Source organism: Sciurus vulgaris, assembly GCF_902686455.1.
Source record: "Sciurus vulgaris genome assembly, chromosome: 6".
NCBI lineage: Eukaryota > Metazoa > Chordata > Mammalia > Rodentia > Sciuridae > Sciurus > Sciurus vulgaris.
Window position 1 is genome coordinate 1,167,007 of NC_136466.1, and position 19,031 is coordinate 1,186,037.

The 19,031-nt window shown below is 51.3% G+C and overlaps 1 protein-coding gene and 1 long non-coding RNA gene across 3 annotated transcripts in view; both read right to left on the reverse strand.

The window, feature by feature from the left end:
• LOC306663292 overlaps window positions 1-19,031 on the reverse strand; it is a 726,016-nt gene that overhangs the window by 279,822 nt on the left and 427,163 nt on the right. The gene's annotated exons all lie outside the window — the stretch shown is intronic.
• On the reverse strand, window positions 15,170-17,293 carry OR2B11 (olfactory receptor family 2 subfamily B member 11; the record flags this gene model as incomplete). Its single annotated transcript, XM_079143720.1, is given in 11 exon segments — window positions 15,170-15,235; window positions 16,359-16,495; window positions 16,498-16,638; window positions 16,641-16,733; window positions 16,736-16,804; window positions 16,807-16,950; window positions 16,953-17,021; window positions 17,024-17,127; window positions 17,129-17,234; window positions 17,237-17,269; window positions 17,272-17,293. Coding segments are annotated over 11 exon segments (984 nt in total).

Consider the following 19,031-nt stretch of genomic DNA (forward strand, 5'->3'; position numbering starts at 1 on the left):
AGGGCACAGGGCACTGAGTGCCGATCGGGCCTCCTGCCCGGGTGGCTGGCAGCCTGCCTGGATTTGGCCGTCTGGCCTGCTTCGCACAGCGTGGTCGTGGGCAAGGTTGATCCAGGGCTTCTGGAGCCTGGGCGACGTTGGGGCCACACAGCAGGCTGGAGGTGGGAATCCTGCTTCCTCGCCCAGCCCGCCACCCAGCCCTGGCTGCTTGGAGTGGCCTGCAGCTGTAGAGCCAGCCCATCTTCACGCACGCCTTTCAGACGAGCTGCTTTCTAAAGATGGTGAGACCCTCTAGAGGAACTGCTGCCCATGTGTTGGCCAGCTTACCAGGGCTGTGACCGCAGTTCCACACACAAACAGCCCAGGGGAGAGTTCGTGCTTCCATGCTGTCCCGGGTTCAGTCTGTGGCCGGCTGACTCCGCAGCTCTGGGCCCAGGTGAGGCAGAAGGTCCTGGTGGAATGCGTAGCAGGCTCAGCTCAGGCTGCTGGGAGGACTGGGGGGGAGGAAGGAGCCATGGGGACAAGACCTAGTCCCCCAGAAGGGCTTCCAGGGAGGCTGCCCCTTCAGTCATCCCTGCCTGCTTACAGGTACTGCCCGGTACAGTTCTCTCTTCAATTATTAATCCAGCAAATGGTCCAAGCACTGTTAGGCCACCGCTCTTGTAATCTGCCATTTCAGCTCTGAGATTCCTCTGTTAACAAAGGAGATCTGGGGGGACACCTCGTATCCAAACCAGACAGGAGGATCACAAGTTCAAGGCTGGCCTGGGCAACTTAGTGAGACCTTGTCTTAAAATAAAAGGGCTGGGAGTGGCTCAGTGGTAGAGCACTTGCCTAGCATGTGTGAAGCCCTGGGTCCGATACCTAGCACGTTGTAAAGAAATACATAGAAAATAAAGAAAGGAGGCTATGTGACTTACATTCCCGTGTGAACTTCCTCTGGCCCTGGACTTTTGAGGAGCTCTTACCGACATATTTGCCTCTGCATCCTGGTGAAATGCTGCCACTTGCCTCCCTGGCACCGGCCTTGGGCACACTGAGTAAATAAGGTAATGACATGCATGTGTGGAGCTGGAGGACACTGCAGAGGGCAGAGGCCACAGAGAGGAGGCTGCAGCCCTCGCACATCTGGAAGCTGTAGGGTCGGCCCCCTGCACGTCGAGGGTTGGATGGTGGTCCCTCGAGGTCAGCAGCGCCAGGAGGTTGGCAAGAGAGACAGGTGTCCCAGCCCAGGAGGAAGACGGGGTGCACAGCCGTTCACACATTTATAACCAGCAGAAGAGGGGAGGCTGCAGAGTCCCAGGACCAGGAGGGGAGGAGCCTTGGGAAAGGGGATGTGAGGTGCCCCGTGGGGCATCGTGGGTACGTGCGTGGGTGTCACTGGCAGCGAGCCCCAGTGTCACTGAGCGTGCCTTGCCAGGAGCCCTCCACCACACGACAAAGCCCACACCACTGACAGCTCGGAACACCAGGAACCAAGGTAGGTGTAAGAGGAGGCCCTCAGAGGCGGGGAGGCATAGCTGAACAGAGGCCACAACGGGACTACGTCATCTGGGAGGTCTCTACATTATCAGACTGCAGCCTGAGCCCAGGGGCTGGGTAGAATATCAGTTTATACACATTAGCACTAGGAAGAAAGCGGTTGCAGAGGCATGGTGGAGGGAGGAGGGGGTGGTGGTCACCAGAGGAGGGAGGGGGAGGAGATGGTAGTCATCAGAGGAGGGAGGGGGAGGAGATGGTGGTCAGCAGAGGAGGGAGGGAGGGAGGAGGAGATGGTGGTCACCAGAAGAGGGAGGGAGGAGGGAATGGTGGTCACCAGAGGAGGGAGGGAGGAGGAGATGGTGGTCACCAGAGGAGGGAGGGAGGAGGAGATGGTGTTGACCAGAGGAGGGAGGGAGGAGGGCATGGTGTTCACCAGAGGAGGGAGGGGGAGGAGATGGTGTTCACCAGAGGAGGGAGGAAGGAGGAGATGGTGGTCACCAGAGGAGTGAGGAGGGGAGGAGATGGTTGTCAGCAGTGAAGGGAGGGAGGAGGAGATGGTGGTCACCAGAGGAGAGTGGGAGAAGGGAATGGTGGTCACCAGAGGAGGGAGGAGGAGGAGCAGATGGTGGTCACCACAGGAGGGAGGGGGAGGAGATAGTGGTCACCAGAGAGCAGAGAGGAGGAGATGGTGTTCACCAGAGGAGGGAGGGAGGAGGAGATGGTGGTCACCAGAGGAGGGAGGAGGGGAGGAGATGGTTGTCAGCAGTGAAGGGAGGGAGGAAGAGATGGTGGTCACCAGAGGAGGGAGGAAGGAGGGAATGGTGGTCACCAGAGGAGGGAGGAGTAGGAGGAGATGGTGGTCACCAGAGGAGGGAGGGGGAGGAGATGGTGGTCACCAGAGGAGGGAGGGAGGAGGGAATAGTGGTCACCAGAGGAGGGAGGGAGGAGGAGATGGTGGTCACCACAGGAGGGAGGAGGGGGAGAAGATGGTGGTCACCAGAGGAGGGAGGGAGGAGGGCATGGTGGTCACCAGAGGAGGGAGGGTGAGGAGATGGTGGTCACCAGAGGATGGAGGGAGGAGGAGATGGTGTTCACTAGAGGAGGGAGGGGGAGGAGATGGTGTTCACCAGAGGAGGGAGGGGGAGGAGATGGTGTTCACCAGAGGAGGGAGGGAGGAGGAGATGGTGGTCACCAGAGGAGGGAGGGAGGAGGAGATGGTTGCCAGCAGTAAAGGGAGGGAGGAAGAGATGGTGGTCAACAGAGGAGAGAGGGAGGAGGGAATGGTGTTCATCAGAGGAGGGAGGGGGAGGAGATGGTGATCAGCAGAGGAGGGAGGGAGGAGGAGATGGTGGTCTCCAGAGGAGGGAGGAGTAGGAGATGGTGTTCACCAGAGGAGGGAGGGAGAGAAGAGGAGATAGTGGTCACCAAGGAGGGAGGGAGGAGGAGATGGTTGTCACCAGAGGAAGGAGGAGGAGAAGATGGTGTTCACCAGAGGAGGGAGGGAGAAGGAGATGGTGGTCACCAGAGGAGGTAGGGAGGAGAGCATGGTGGTCACCAGAGGAGGGAGGGTGAGGAGATGGTGTTCACCAGAGGAGGGAGGGTGAGGAGAAGGTGTTCACCAGAGGAGAGAGGAGGAGATGGTGGTCACCAGAGGAGGGAGGGAGGAGGAGATGGTGGTCACCAGAGGAGAGAGGGAGGAGGGCATGGTGGTCACCAGAGGAAGGAGAAGGGGAGGAGATGGTGGTGGTCACCAGAGGAGGGAGGGAGGAGATGGTGTTCACCAGAGGAGGGAGGGAGGAGGAGATGGTGTTCACCACAGAAGGGAGGGAGGAGGAGATGGTGGTCACCAGAGTGGGAGGGTGAGGAGATGGTGTTCACCAGAGGAGGGAGGGAGGAGGAGATGCTGGTCACCACAGAAGGGAGGGAGGAGGAGATGGTGGTCACCAGAGGATGGAGGGGGAGGAGATGGTGGTCACCAGAGGAGGGAGTGAGGAGGAGATGGTGGTCACCAGAGGAGGGAGGAGGAGGAGGGAATGGTGGTCACCAGAGCAGGGAGGAAGAGGAGGAGATGGTGGTCATCAGATGAGGGAGGGTGGAGGGCATGCTAGTCACCAGAAGAGGAGATGGGGTCACTATAGGAGGGAGGGTGGAGAAGATAGTGGTCACCATAGGAGGGAGAGGGAGGAGATGGTGGTCACCAGAGGAGGGAGGGAGGAGGAGATGGGGGTCACTAGAGAAGGGAGGGTGGAGGAGATAGTGGTCACTATAGCAGTGATGGAGGACGGGATGGAGGACACCAGAGGAGTGATGGAGGGGGGCATGGTGGTCACCAGATTAGGGAGGAGGAGGAGATAGTGGTCACCACAGGAGGGAGGGGGAGGAGGAGCAGATGGTCGTATGTTCTGACCATTGGGACCAAACTCTGTGGTCCAGTGAGGGGTGAAGGGGGATTGGAAAATCAAGATTCACAAAGATCTTGAAGATTAAGTCGGGATCAGGTGGAGCCTGCTCTCTGATGGAGACGCAGGTCTAAAGAGTTTCACTAGCGATCTCTATATAGGTCTCATTTTCATGTTAAAGACTATGCAACCATTATTCTTTGTTTCAGGAAAGTTACAGAGACTAGGACATCTATGTAGCTTTTCCGCAGTTGCAATCCACAGTTGCAAAGTGCAATGCTAGGAAGTTGATGTAGCTCTCAAGAAAGTCCATTGTTTAAAGTTGGTAGAAGGTGGGCAGGACCTGGAGAAGGGAGCTGGTGGAACACCTGTCAGGCCTGAGTTCCTTCCTCCCAGGAGCTGTTCGCCTGAGATCTAGGTCAGAGCTGGTAGGACTCTTGCACAGCCTCCTCATGCAGGGCACTGCCACAGTAGCTGAGCATCCTGTGCCCTTGCACAGGAACCTTCCCAGGCAACGGGCATCCACAGCCATGAGGGCATCCGAGACCCCCAGTCTCAGTCACTCCTCTGTCACCGCTCTCAACAGTGGTCACCAGAAGAGGGAGGGAGGAGGGGGGATGGAAGGTCTTCAGGGCCACACTGTGACTCAGGATGGACTTCCCTAAGAAAACTAAAAAGTCGCCCTAGAAGAAGAATCACCACGAAGCCCAGCAGTCCACTTCTGGGCTGGAATCCAGAGGTATTGGAATCAGGATCCCAGGGAGCTATCCCACAGCCTTGCCTGCCACAGGGCTGTGTAAGGGCAGAATCAGGACAGCGAACTCCATCCAATCCAGGATGTCCTGGCCAGCAGAATTGCCAGCAGGACCCCGGGACACCTCCTGAAGGCTGGTGTCTGGAAGGCCCTCCCTCCAGGCCCTGGCTTGCTCTGACCTGCGGCCCTGTGACTGTCATTTCCTTTTTCTCTGACTGCTGTGGACACAAGGCCTTTGGTTTGGACCTTGTTCTTCACAATGTCACGTTCTCCTCCCTCTTCCTCACAAGCCTGGGTCTCCCTCATCTTTTCAGTTCAGCCCGAATGCCACCCATTCTGAGAAGCTGTCTTTGATCACCTTAACGGAAGTGGGGTTGCCTGACTACTACCACATTTTAAAATGTTCAATTGAGTTTTAAGTCGACAGATAAAAATCGCATGTGTGCCTGGCGCACACGATGGACGTTTTAAACATGGATACGTGGAGGGATGGCTGTCAGTCACACACACAGTGCCTGACATCCTCGTGGATACGTGGTGGGATGGCTAAGTCAGTCACACGCATGCGCCTGACGTCCTCGTGGATACGTGGTGGGATGGCTGCCTGACGTCCTCGTGGATACGTGGTGGAATGGCTGAGTCAGTCGCACGCACGCGCCTGACGTCCTCATGGATACGTGGTGGGATGGCTAAGTCAGTCACACGCATGCGCCTGACGTCCTCATGGATACGTGGTGTGATGGCTGAGTCAGTCACATGCACAGCGCCTGACATCCTCGTGCATACGTGGTGGGATGGCTGAGTCAGTCACATGCACAGCGCCTGACATCCTCGTGGATACGTGGTGGGATGGCTGCCTGACGTCCTCGTGGATACGTGGTGGGATGGCTAAGTCAGTCACACGCATGCGCCTGGCGTCCTCATGGATACATGGTGGGATGGCTGCCTGACGTCCTCGTGGATACGAGGTGGGATGGCTAAGTCAGTCACACACAGCGCCTGACGTCCTCGTGGATACGTGGTGGGATGGCTGCCTGACGTCCTCATGGATACGAGGTGGGATGGCTGAGTCAGTCACATGCACAGCACCTGACGTCCTCGTGGATACGTGGTGGGATGGCTGAGTCAGTCACATGCACAGCGCCTGACGTCCTCATGGATACGAGGTGGGATGGCTGCCTGACGTCCTCGTGGATACGTGGTGGGATGGCTGAGTCAGTCACATGCACAGCGCCTGACGTCCTCGTGGATACGTGGTGGGATGGCTGAGTCAGTCGCACGCATGTGCCTGACGTCCTCGTGGATACGTGGTGGGATGGCTGCCTGACGTCCTCGTGGATACGTGGTGGGATGGCTGCCTGACGTCCTCGTGGATACGTGGTGGGATGGCTGCCTGACGTCCTCGTGGATACGAGGTGGGATGGCTGAGTCAGTCGCACGCACAGCGCCTGGCGTCCTCATGGATACATGGTGGGATGGCTGCCTGACGTCCTCGTGGATACGAGGTGGGATGGCTAAGTCAGTCACACACAGCGCCTGACGTCCTCGTGGATACGTGGTGGGATGGCTGCCTGATGTCCTCATGGATACGAGGTGGGATGGCTGAGTCAGTCACATGCACAGCGCCTGACGTCCTCGTGGATACGTGGTGGGATGGCTGAGTCAGTCACACACAGTGCCTGACGTCCTCGTGGATACGTGGTGGGATGGCTGCCTGACGTCCTCGTGGATACGTGGTGGGATGGCTGCCTGACGTCCTCGTGGATACGTGGTGGGATGGCTGAGTCAGTCACACACAGCGCCTGACGTCCTCGTGGATACGTGGTGGGATGGCTGAGTCAGTCGCATGCACAGCGCCTGACGTCCTCAGCGCCTTTTTTATCAGAGGCCTTGGATAAGAGCACGTGGTTGTCGCCTGGACTGCTGTGGGTGCCACAGGGCTCTTGAGGCCTCTCCAAGACCTTGCAGACTTTGACCAGCACCTCTCCAGGCACCCCAGTCTCTGTTTTCTGCCTCTGTAGGTTTGACTTTCCCGTTATTTACTTATTTGATGAAGATCAGAAGTCTATTTCCTGTGGTTCTGGAATCTGGGAGGTCCATGATGTCGCGCCTGCAGGCTGTGTGTTGGGGTGGGCCTGTTCCTTTCTGTTTCTAATCGTGGCGGAAGGGAGGAAGGGGTGAGCGGCTGGCTGCTGTAGTTCTGCAGGCGACACCGTCTTTCCCTGTTGGTCACTAGCTACCCGTGCTCGGGATTCATCCTCCTCGGAGGCTGCACTGCCTGCTTCCCCAAGCCGGGACAGCATTCCCTGGGGCACTTCCTAATCCACTCGCTGTCTGTGGACATTGGGGTGACCCATAGGGTCACCCTGGGTGCCTCCCTGGCCTGGGAGTCTTAGGACTGTTGGGTTTCTTGATGGCTCCGGCCCTAGTGACAGCGTTACTAACTGGAAGCACCAGGTTCCTACAACCTTGTCTGGAAGGCTGAGCCTGGCTTCCGCTGCGTTCTGTCAGCCAAGCTGCTCACTGAGAGGGTGCTGGTTTACCAGGAGGGAAAACTTCTACTGTAAGGAATAGAGAATCTGAGACCGTTGGCTATTTATTTATTTTTTTGTACCAGGGATTGAGCCCAGAGGCGCTTCACCACTGAGCCACATCCCCACACCCCCGGCAGCCCTTTAAGTCTTATTTTGAGACAGAGTTCACTAAGTTACTCAGGACCTCACCAAGTTGCTGAGGTTGGTCTTGAACTCACGATCCTCCTGCTGTTATGGGGTGTGTGAGAATTACAAACCAGCACGCATAATGAATCAAATTGAAAGTGGGAAAGGGTTTTTTAATGAGCATGCCAGGCAAGCAGTGGCTGGGAGCAGGCTAATGCCTCAAAGAACTCTCAGCCCCGAATTTTAGGAGTACAGTTTATACAGGCAAAGTTCACAGGGACAACCGAGGTTGCCCCACAGGGACAACCGAGGCATATGTAGGTCAGTTATTTTGATTACATGGGAGAATAGTTCTGATCACACATTTCAGAGTCATTTTTGTTATACGTCAGGGCCACAGTAGGGACAGGGAAGGTCCCACATCCTGTCGACACAGACACCGCTCCAGGAGGCTGAAAGGAGCACATCGCCAGCAAGCACACAGTGGAGTCAGGCCAGAACAAGATGGCGTTACTCTGGTTCTTTTCCGTTTCACTGTCTCAGCCTCGGGAGCTGCTGGGGTCATAGGTGTGAGCCAGGGTGCCAGGCTGAGACCAGTTCTTACACTAGCACATCTGTTTGGAGAAACAACACAGGCGTTTCCCAGAACAAGACCACTTCCTCACAGTGCCCGGTCCTGGGCGGCCTTTCTTAGCGTCCACCTCACGCTGCTCCTGTTGAACCGTGACTCCCACCTGTGCCTTTACTAAGCACTCCTCTGTGTCAGTCTGAACGAGTATCCAGCACCTCTGCGGAAATCCACTGGAAGAAATTCTTTGTGGTCCTGATAACTGCAATAGTTATTATCTTCCCCATATTTTAAAATCAAACTCTACAGCTTTGTGGACTTTTATTTTATTTTTGCCTTTACTGTCAGAAAACCATCTTGATTTTCCCTTCTTTCATAAGTTTTAGACATTTATTGTTATTTTCTAGGTTTTGCTATATTAACGTTTGACAAACACAAGACAGGAGGAAAATATCAAACAAATCCACTGTGAATGAACCACAACATGAAGAAACACACCGCAAACGTGGAATGCTCTGCGGGGGCTCTGCCCCGCTGTCAGGAGGGGCAGGGCAGACCTCCCACTGCTTCCTGCCAGATGACTGGGGACCACAGGCACAGCCCTATGGTCCACATGAGTGCTGAGCCGGGTGGGCATGCTACGCGGTAGTGCCTGAGTGCTGAGCAGGGTGGTGGGCGTGCTACGTGGGGTGTGGTGCTGGAACTGGAGGCCTCCCGCACTGCTAGATCCCCTTCACCTCGAACGAGTTAATATATATATATATATACATATATATATATATATGTATATATATACACATATATATATCTTTTTTTAATTTTTATTTTGTTTTAATTAAAAATCATAAATTTACATAGGGCAATGTTGTTTGATTCATTCTGTTATTTTTTCCCTTCCACCCCTCCCCTCCCACCCCTCTTTACCCTCTAGACAGTCCTTCCTTCCTCCCTTCTTACCACCCTCCTTATCCCTAACCCTAAACCTAACCCTAACCCTAACACTAACCCCTCCTACCCCCCGCTTATATGTCCTCATCCGCTTATCAGTGAGATCATTCGTCCTTTAGTTTTTTGAGATTGGCTTATCTCACTTAGCATGATATCCTCCAATTTCATCCATTTGCCTGCAAACGCCATACTTTTATCATTCTTCATGGCAGAGTAATATTCCATTGTATATATATGCCACAGATTCTTTATCCATTCATCAACTGAAGGGCATCTAGGTTGGTTCCACAATCTGGCTATAGTGAATTGAGCAGCTATGAACATTGATGTGGCTACGTCACTGTACTATGCTGATTTTAAGTCCTTTGGGTATAGGCCAAGGAGTGGGATAGCTGGGTCAAATGGTGGTTCCATTCCAAGCTTTCTAAGGAATCTCCATACTGCTTTCCAGAGTGGCTGCACTAATTTGCAACCCCACCAGCAATGTATGAGTGTACCTTTTTCCCCACATCCTCGCAAACACCTATTGTTGCTTGTGTTCTTGATAATCGCCATTCTAATTGGGGTGAGATGGAATCTTAGGGTAGTTTTGATTTGCATTTCTCTTATTACTAAAGATGGTGAACATTTTTTCATATATCTGTTGATTGCTTGTACATCTTCTTCTGTGAAGTGTCTGTTCATTTCCTTAGCCCATTTGTTGATTGGGTTATTTGAATTCTTGGAGTAGAGTTTTTTGAGTTCTTTATAGATTCTGGAAATTAGTGCTCTATCTGAAGTATGGGTGGCAAAGATTTTCTCCCACCCTGTAGGCTCTCTCTTCACATTCCTGATAGTTTCCTTTGCTGAGAGAAAGCTTTTTAGTTTGAATCTATCCCAGTTGTTGATTCTTGCTTTTATTTCTTGTGCTATGGAAGTCCTGTTAAGGAAGTCTGATCCTAAGCCAACAAGTTGAAGATCTAGACCTACTTTTTCTTCTATAAGATGCAGGGTCTCTGGTCTGATTCCGAGGTCCTTGATCCATTTTGAGTTGAGTTTTGTGCAGGGTGAGAGATATGGGTTTAATTTCATTCTGTTGCATATGGTTTTCCAGTTTTCCCAGCACCATTTGTTGAAGAGACTATCTTTTCTCCATTGCATATTTTTGGCCCCTTTGTCTAGTATGAGAAAATTGTATTTATTTGAGTTTGTGTCCATATCCTCTATTCTGTACCATTGATCTACCTTTCTATTTTGGTACCAATACCATGCCGTTTTTGTTACTATTGCTTTGTAGTATAGTTGAAGTTCTGGTATTGTGATACCCCCTGCTTCACTCTTCCTGCTAAGGATTGCTTTAGCTATTCTGGGTTTCTTATTCTTCCAGATGAATTTCATAATTGCTTGCTCTATTTCTGTGAGGTACATCATTGGGATTTTAATTGGAATTGCATTGAATCTGTATAGCACTTTTGGTAGTATGGCCATTTTGACAATATTAATTCTTCCTATCCAAGAACATGGGAGATCTTTCCATCTTCTAAGGTTTTCTTTAATTTCTTTCTTTAGTGTTGTATAGTTCTCATTGTAGAGGTCTTTCACCTCTTTTGTGAGATTGATTCCCAAGTATTTTATTTTATTTTTTTGATGCTATTGTGAATGGGGTAGTTTTTCTAATTTCTCTTTCTGAAGATTCATCACTTATGTATAAAAATGCATTGGATTTATGAGCATTGATCTTGTAACCTGCTACTTTACTGAATTGACTTATGAGTTCTAAGAGTTTTCTGGTGGAATTTCCAGATTCCTCTAAATATATAATCATGTCATCAGTGAACAGGGATAGTTTGAGTTCCTCTTTTCCAATTCGTATCCCTTTAATTTCTTTGGTTTTTCTAATTGCTCTGGCTAGAGTCTCAAGAACAATGTTGAATAGAAGTGGTGAAAGAGGGCATCCCTGCCTTGTTTCAGTTTTTAGGGGGAATGCTTTCAGGTTTTCACCATTTAGAATGATATTGGCCATGGGCTTAGCATAGATGGCCTTCACAATGTTAAGGAATGTTCCCACTACCCCAATTTTTTGAGCATGAAGGGGTGCTGTATTTTATCAAATGCTTTTTCTGCATCTATTGAAATAATCATGTGATTCTTGACTTTAAGTCTATTGATATGGTGAATGACATTTATTGATTTCCTGATGTTGAACCAACCTTGCATCCCTGGGATGAAACCCACTTGATCATGGTGCACTATCTTTTTAATGTGTTTTTGTATGCGATTTGCTAACATTTTATTGAGAATTTTTGCGTTGATGTTCATTAAGGATATTGGTCTGAAATTTTCTTTCCTCGATGTGTCTCTGTCTGGCTTGGGTATCAGGGTAATATTAGCTTCATAGAATGAGTTTGGGAGGGTTCCCTCCTCTTCTATTTTATGGAATACTTTGAGAAGTATTGGAATGAGCTCTTCTTTAAAGGTTTTGTAGAACTCGGCTGAGAACCCATCTGGTCCCGGACTTTTCTTTGTTGGTAGGCTTTTGATGACTTCTTCTATTTCATTGCTTGAAATTGATTTATTTAAGTTGTGTATGTCCTCCTGGTTCAGTTTAGGCAATTCATATGTCTCTAGAAACTTGTTGATGTCTTCGAGGTTTTCTGTTTTGTTGGAGTATAGATTTTCAAAATAGCTTCTAATTATGTTTTGTATTTCACTCGTGTCTGTTGTGATATTTCCTTCTTCATTCTGAATTTTAGTAATTTGAGTTTTCTCCTTCTTTCTCTTTGTTAGCATGGCTAAGGGTTTATCAATTTCGTTTATTTTTTCAAAGAACCAACTATTTATTTTGTTTATTTTTGATTGTTTCTTTTGTTTCAATTTCATTGATTTTGGCTCTGATTTTAACTATGTCCTGTCTTCTACTACTTTTGGTGTTGGTCTGCTCTTCTTTTTCTAGGGCTTTGACCTGTAATGTTAAGTCGTTTATTTGTTGATTTCTACTTCTTTTGTTGAATGCGCCCCATGAAATAAATCTTCCTCTAAGTACTGCTTTCATAGTGTCCCAGAGATTTTGATATGATGTCTTTGTTCTCATTTACTTCTAAGAATTTTTAAATTTCCCTCCTGATGTCTTCTGTTATCCATTCATTGTATAATAGTGTATTATTTAATCTCCAAGTATTGGAGAAGTTTCTGTTTTTTATTCTGTCATTTATTTCTAATTTCAGTCCATTATGATCTGATAGAGTACAAGTTAGTATCTCTATCTTCTTGTATTTGCTAACAGTAGCTTTGTGGCATAAAACATGGTCTATTTTAGAGAAGGATCCATGTGCTGCTGAGAAGAAAGTGTATTCGTTCTTTGTTGCATGGCATATTCTATATAAGTCGGTTAAGTCTAAATCGTTGATTGTGTTATTGAGATCTATGGTTTCTTTATTCAATTTTTGTTTGGACGATCTATCCAGCGGTGAGAGAGGTGTGTTAAAATCACCTAGTATTATTGTGTTGTGGTCTATTTGGTTTCTGGAATTGAGAAGGATTTGTTTGATGTACATGGATGAGCCAATGTTTGGGGCATAGATGTTTATGATTGTTATATCTTGCTGATTTATGCTTCCCTTAAGCAGTATGTAATGTCCTTCTTTATCCCTTCTGACTAGTTTTGGCTTGAAGTCCACATCATCTGAAATGAGGATGGATACTCCAGCTTTTTTGCTGTGTCCGTGTGCATGGTATGTTTTTCCCATCCTTTCACCTTTAGTCTGTGGGTATCTCTTTCTATGAGATGAGTCTCTTGCAGGCACCATATTGTTGGATTTTTCTTTTTGATCCATTCTGCCAGTCTATGTCTTTTGATTGATGAGTTCAGGCCATTAACATTCAGGGTTATTATTGTGATATGATTTGTATTCCCAGTCATTTGACTCATTTTTGTTTTTTGACATGATTTGGTTCCTCCTTTATTTGACAATTCCTTTAGGATAATTCCTCCCTTTGCTGATTTGCTTCTTTGTTTTTCATCTCTTCCTCATGGAATATTTTGCTGAGATTGTTCTGTAATGCCGGCTTTCTTTTTGTAAATTCCTTTAGCTTTTGTTTATCATGGAAGGATCTTATTTCATCGTCAAATCTGAAAGTAAGTTTTGGTGGGTATAAGATTCTTGGTTGGCATCCATTTTCTTTCAGGGCTTGGTAAATGTTGTTCCAGGCCCTTCTACCTTTTAGGGTCTGGATTGAAAAATCTGCTGATATTCTTATTGGTTTCCTCCTGAATGTAATCTGATTCTTTTCTCTCGTGGCCTTTAAAATTCTGTCTTTATTTTGAATGTTAGGTATTTTCATAATAATGTGACTTGGTGTAGGTCTGTTGTAATTTTGCGTATTTGGAATCCTATAAGCCTCTTGTACTTGGTTTTCCATTTCATTCTTCAGATTTGGGAAATTTTCTGATATTATTTCATTGAATAGATTGTTCTTTCCTTTGGTTTGTTTCTCTAAGCCTTCCTCAATCCCAATAATTCTTAAATTTGGCCTTTCATGATATCCTATAGTTCTTGTAGATTCTGTTCATGATTTCTTACCATCTTTTCTGTTTGGTCAACCTTGTTTTCAAGATTAAATATTTTGTCTTCAATATCTGAGGTTCTGTCTTCCAGGTGTTCTATCCTATTGGTTATGCTTTCTATGGAGTTTTTAACTTGGTTATTGTTTCCTTCATTTCAAGGATTTCTGTTTGGATTTTTTCAATATCTCTAACTCTTTATTGAAATGATCTCTTGCTTCCCGTATTTGCTCCTTTAACTGTTGATTGGTGCGATCATTTAATGCCTGCATTTGTTCTTTCATCTCCTCGTTTGCTTCCCTGATTGTTTTAATTTTGTACATTCTGAACTCCCTTTCTGACATTTCTTCTGCTGTGCTGTCATTGGGTTTTATTGATATAGTATCTAGGTTTGTTTCCGACATTTTCTTCCCTTGTTTTCTCATATTGGTCAGATGTCAGTGGGACTCTGTGATATTGTAGATTTCCTCTATTGGCTTATAGTGTCCCTGTAGATTTCCAGTGTATCACCTATCGGCCTTCAGTAGCCAGAAGTCTTGGATTAACTTGATAATGTAGTGCTTCCGAAGAACACTGGCCCTAGCCCGCTACTGGTTCCAGGGAGAGAGACCTGGAGAGGTCTCTTGCTGCCCAGCCCTGGTCCCAGAGGCTGGTTGCAGGTCGGAGGTCTCCATTGGCTTGGGGACTTGTGGCTCGCTCTGTGTAGACAGGCTCTCACTGGGCGGTTTGCCCCGAGAAGCTAGCCTAGAGAGGCGCTTCCCGCTGGAGGGGGCTGGGCTGCTTGGGGAAGTCCCTGGCGCCCTGGGCTGGTCACTGAAGCAACCTGCAGGCAGGCCGGAGCTGGCTGCACTGCTTCTGTGCAGAAAGGCTCTCACTGGGGGGCCTGCTCCTCAAGGCTGGAGATTCTGTCCCTGTGGGAGTAGCTCACCGGCCAGAGTGCACAGAGCTGCCTGGGGGAGACTCTATCTGCCCTGTCCTACTCTAAAAAGCTTCTCGAATCCGGGCCTGCCGCCCAGCTGAGCTTCGCTGGGTGGGGGAGACTCTCCCCGTGGTTCTATTTTAGTCAGAGTCTCTCAATGCCTCCCCTTCTTGAATCCTGGGTTCTGGAGCGACTGGAGATGCAGTCACCCTCTAGTCTGCCATCTTGGATCACCCCCCCTTTTTTAAAATTTTTTTATATCTTAAGAACAGCTTTCCCTTTATCGAAGGTTCCGTTGTGATTTCCACGTGGTTTCTCCAGTTTGAGGGACACACTTTTGCACGCTTTTACATTTCTGGGTCGGTGTGAACGGCAGTTTTGCACTTCGGATGGCAGCCCTTCATTGCTCACCAGAGGAAACGCTCTGGCCTGTTCAGCCACCCTGCGGAGGCTGGTTCTCTGCCCAGGCTGAGCAGTGGGCATGGGCGACCGGGTCCAGCTCTCCGCGTGGAGTGCAGCGGGCTGAGAACCCGGCGGTGCTGTGGGCGTGCGCAGAGTGGGTGCGGCTGCGCGTTTGTTGCAGGTGCGCATCCGAGTGGTGGCGGGGTGCGGCATGCCTCTGCCCCATGGCCCTCTCCGTGCAGGTGCGCTGTCCTCTGCTTCCTAGGTCACGGTTCAGAGACACCCCGCTCCTTAGTCAGGCTTTTCGTGTGCGTGGATGGGGTGTCAGTCTGCAGCTGTCCCTCCCTGGCACGTCCTTCCAGGTGGGTGTCGGTGGTACTGGCCTCGTGAAGTGTGTGGGTGCCCGGGCACTCGGCCTCTCTGCGCTGTGATCTGGAGGCCCTAGGGGAGCAGCTTGGAGGAGGAACAGCTGACTGGCTAGGAGGTTAGCGCATGGGCTACCGCTGCCTTGCTCCAGGTGAGGCCGAGACCAGCGGAAGGTGGTGGAGGGAGTTACTCAGCCGCTGCAGGAGCAAGGGATGAGCCAGGGAGGCCAGAGGTAGCCAGGGGCAGGCCCGCAGCCGCCCCTTCCAGCCACACCAGCCTGCCACTAGCACCACCCAGCACGGAAGTCCTTCCAATCATCAACCCTTTAGCTGGGTAGCCTAATGGTGAGGTTGCAGCTCTCATGATCATATCCCCTCCAAACATGCTTGCTCTGGTGGGAGCTTTTGGGGACACAACATATCCTAACCAAAACACCCCCTTTCTGTTTCACAGGACGATCTGAGGAGCATTGGCAAGGATTCTTCTTTCACGATCTGGTGGAATTCAACTGGGAACCCATCTGGTCCTGGCTTCTCTTTGTTGGAAGGCTTTTTATTACTGATCCAGTCTCATTGCTTGTTGTCGGTGGGTGGGGGTTTTCTGTGTCCTCTTGGCTGGATTTGGTAGGTTACCTTGAAATTTTGTTTGGAGTTTTATTGTTCTTGCCATCAGTTGTACATACAATTCGCATTCTCAGTGGGAAAACATCCTTTTGTAAGAGGTTGTGGCATCGTCTCGTGTCCGTGGAACCTGATGTGGAGTCTGAAGTGTCCCTGGTGGATTTGCTGTCACTAGTTCCCTGTCAATGGCCAGAAAACTTTATAAAGAAGGAAATTTGAGCTACAGAAAAAAAAAAAATCCATGATCTCAGGAAGAAAGCAATCCTCTTCATTCTTGTACTGTTTTGAAATTTACAGAAATTCAAATCAGTGAAGACCCTATGTTTATTATAAGCAAATAAGATAGTTTCACAATCCTATTATGTATGCTTAGGAGTAAGGGGGGAAAGAAGGAAGCTGAAAGAGGGACAAACAGGAGAGAAATAGAAATGTAGAAAGAAGAAAAGAGGAAAGAATTGGGAAGTTAGAAATTAAATCATTCAACACGTATGTGGTTCACACCAGGCCACAGAAACCCTCCTTCAAAGCCCAGGGCCTCTTGGGATCACCGTCCGGCTGGCTTCCTCTGCAGGTGCGGGGTTTCGGGCGCTGGGACCACAGGCGGGCGCGAGGCCCTGCAGTGGGGTTCTGAGGCTGTGATCTCTCGCGCTCACGGGTGTCTTTAGTTCTTTGGGTGGAGGGAGCTCTGCGCATGACTCACCTGCCCGCTGTTCCGGGCGGTGGAGACTGCCGCCGTGGGGCTCCTCAGCTGTGCAGGCCTCCAGGCCCTTGCCCGGAGTCTCCTGAGAGCTCCCTTCACGTCCTGGTCCCTCAGGGTGCAGATGAAAGGGTTGGGCGTGGGGTGATCATGGCATAGAAGAGGGAGGTGGACTTGCCCTGCTCCCGGGAGTAGCGGGAGGGGGGCTGCAGGTACGTGTAGGTGGCGGGCAGGTAGAAGAGCGAGACCACCACCAGGTGGGAAGAGCAGGTCCCAAAGGCCTGTGCCGGCCCTTGGCGGTCTGGATCCTGAGCACAGCGCAGGCAGTGAAGCCGTAGGAGAGAAGGAAGAGAGCCAGGGGTACCAGCACAAAGAAGCCACCAGCACGGCCGGCGTGGCGTCGCTGACAGCTATGGCTGGCACCTCACGGGAGAGATCCAGCACCTGCTGCCACTGAATGGCAGCTGCACCGTCAGGACCACTTGAACGAGGGAGTCGCTGGAGCCACTGAGCCAGGCCACAGCTGCCAGCTGCTGGCAGAGGGCGTGCATGATAGGGGCATGCCGGAGGGGCTCACAGATGGCCACGTCCAGGCCATGGCAGCCAAGACAGCGCACTCGGTGCCTCCCAGCCAGTGGAAAAGGGTGAACTGCACGGTGCAGCCCCGTAGCCGATGGTCTTCCTGGAGCTGCCCATGTTGACCAGCATCTGGGGGACCGTGGTGGTCGTGTAGCACAGGTCCAGGAAGGACAGGTGGCTTAGGAAGCTGGGCATCCAGTCGGCCCACCAGGATGATGGAAATGTTTCCCAACTTGGCCAGAATGTAGGACACCAGGAGGACCAGGAAGAGAGGGAGTTCCAGCCGTGGTCTATCAGAACGCCTAGCAGGATGAAGTCCTTCGGAGGGTCCCCCAGAAGCTCTGGTTGTCACTTCTCATGTCGCGGCATCTTCTGGCACCTGTGATGAGTCAAGAGGGCGGGAAGAAGGAAATTGTCACCGACCCCTCTGCATCTGCTCTTAGCCTACACCTGCCTGACCTTTCTGACCTCTGCAGAGACCCGGGGCGGGGCAGAGCCAGGCCACGTCCCCTCCTGCTCTGTGGGCTCACCTGAGCCGCCTTGTCTTCCCACACTTCAGTTTCTACATCTGCTCCTCTGGTCGACCTCTGGGCGGCCGGGGACAGGGCCCTGAAGCCAACGCAGGTTTGTGTGAGGTGGGCGAAGGCTGCCGTGGTTCCCCTGGGCTTGGGCGGCTTCCGGCCTTTGCAGGCACACCCGTGGGGAATTGTCCACTCTCAGGCTTTCCCATGCTGCCCAGGGAGGCGGTGGGGAGAGGAAGGGGTGATAAAGCAGGAAGGGCTCCCGGGCTCCCTCTGGCTCCACGCCGTGCCCCTGCCTCCCGGAGCCCATGGCTGTCCCCTCCCCACTGTGCACTGGCTTTGGCAGTTCCAGCTGGCTCCGTCCTGGGATGGACTCCTGGCTTGACGGGACCCTGAGAGGCCCAAACAGAGCCTGTTGAGGGGCATCAGTGTGATCAGCTGGGTGGCTCAGTGGGAGGTCAGCCTGCCTCCAGAGCTAGCGCTCCCTGTGTGGCTGCTTTGCCGGGCTCCTGTCCCCTCAGGGAAGCACTCGGCGCTTTCCGCATGCTGTAGCTGTCAGGCGCACTGGGCTGCCATCTGCTCACGCGTGGGCTTCCCTGCCCGGCTCCTTCAGGCCAGGAGCTCGGTGCGCTCAAGTCCCTGGTGGGGTCGCCGTTGCTCCATGAGGAGCGTGAGAGGAACCGAAACCCTCTCCGTAGGTAATTTGTGGAGGACAAATTTTGGTTACGGCACAGGACGTTTTCATGGTGGGAGAATGGACTTTCTGAAGTCACCATGGACAGGGCAGAAACCTGGGCAGTACTCGAGTTGGGAATGGCTCGGGTTAGCACAAGAGCTCAGTGTGTGTGAGGCCCCAGGTTCCGCGCCCAGCAGCCTCACCGGGAAACCAGGACACTGGAAAAGAAAACCGCCTCCGTGTTGGGGTTCGGCTCTTTACGTGAAGTCCATTCTAAAAGCAATGCGATGAAACGGATCGAGGAGAGAAGGCCCAGGCCCTGCGCTCCCGCCTCTCCCTGGCCTTGGCTCCAGGTCCCTGTGCTCCACAGGCGGAGCTCCCCTGGGGCATTGCCCCCTGGCCCAGCCGGCTTTCTCCTCCCGGGTGTCGGCCTCCCGGCGGCTGCAGGCGCTCAGTGCTCTGGCTGCTCTCTGCACAGCGCTCTGGCTGGTCCCGGTGAGCAGGGCTGCTGGCTGGCCAGATACCAGCGCTGGTGCACGTCCCTAGGACTGGTCGCGCGGGGAGGCTGTCCCGAGCAGCGTGGTGCCTATCGCTCCAGTGGCTGCTAGGAGACGTGAAACAAATTGCAAGCGACTCACGGATGGCTCTCAACACAGGAGAATTTTATTGCAGATCACACACAGGTCCTGGTCACGAAGCTGGGGAGAATGCTGGGTCTATGCTGCGCTCCAGAGGATCAGACGCGACAGGTGTCAGTGTGCGTTCTCTCCGTGCTCTCGCTGCCCAGGCCTTGTATCCTATTACGAGTCGTGGCCTAATGCCTTGGTCACGTCAACAGGTGTCACAACATCCAAGTAAACATTTTTCTCATTTTTACATTAAGTTCTTATGGTTTTCCTT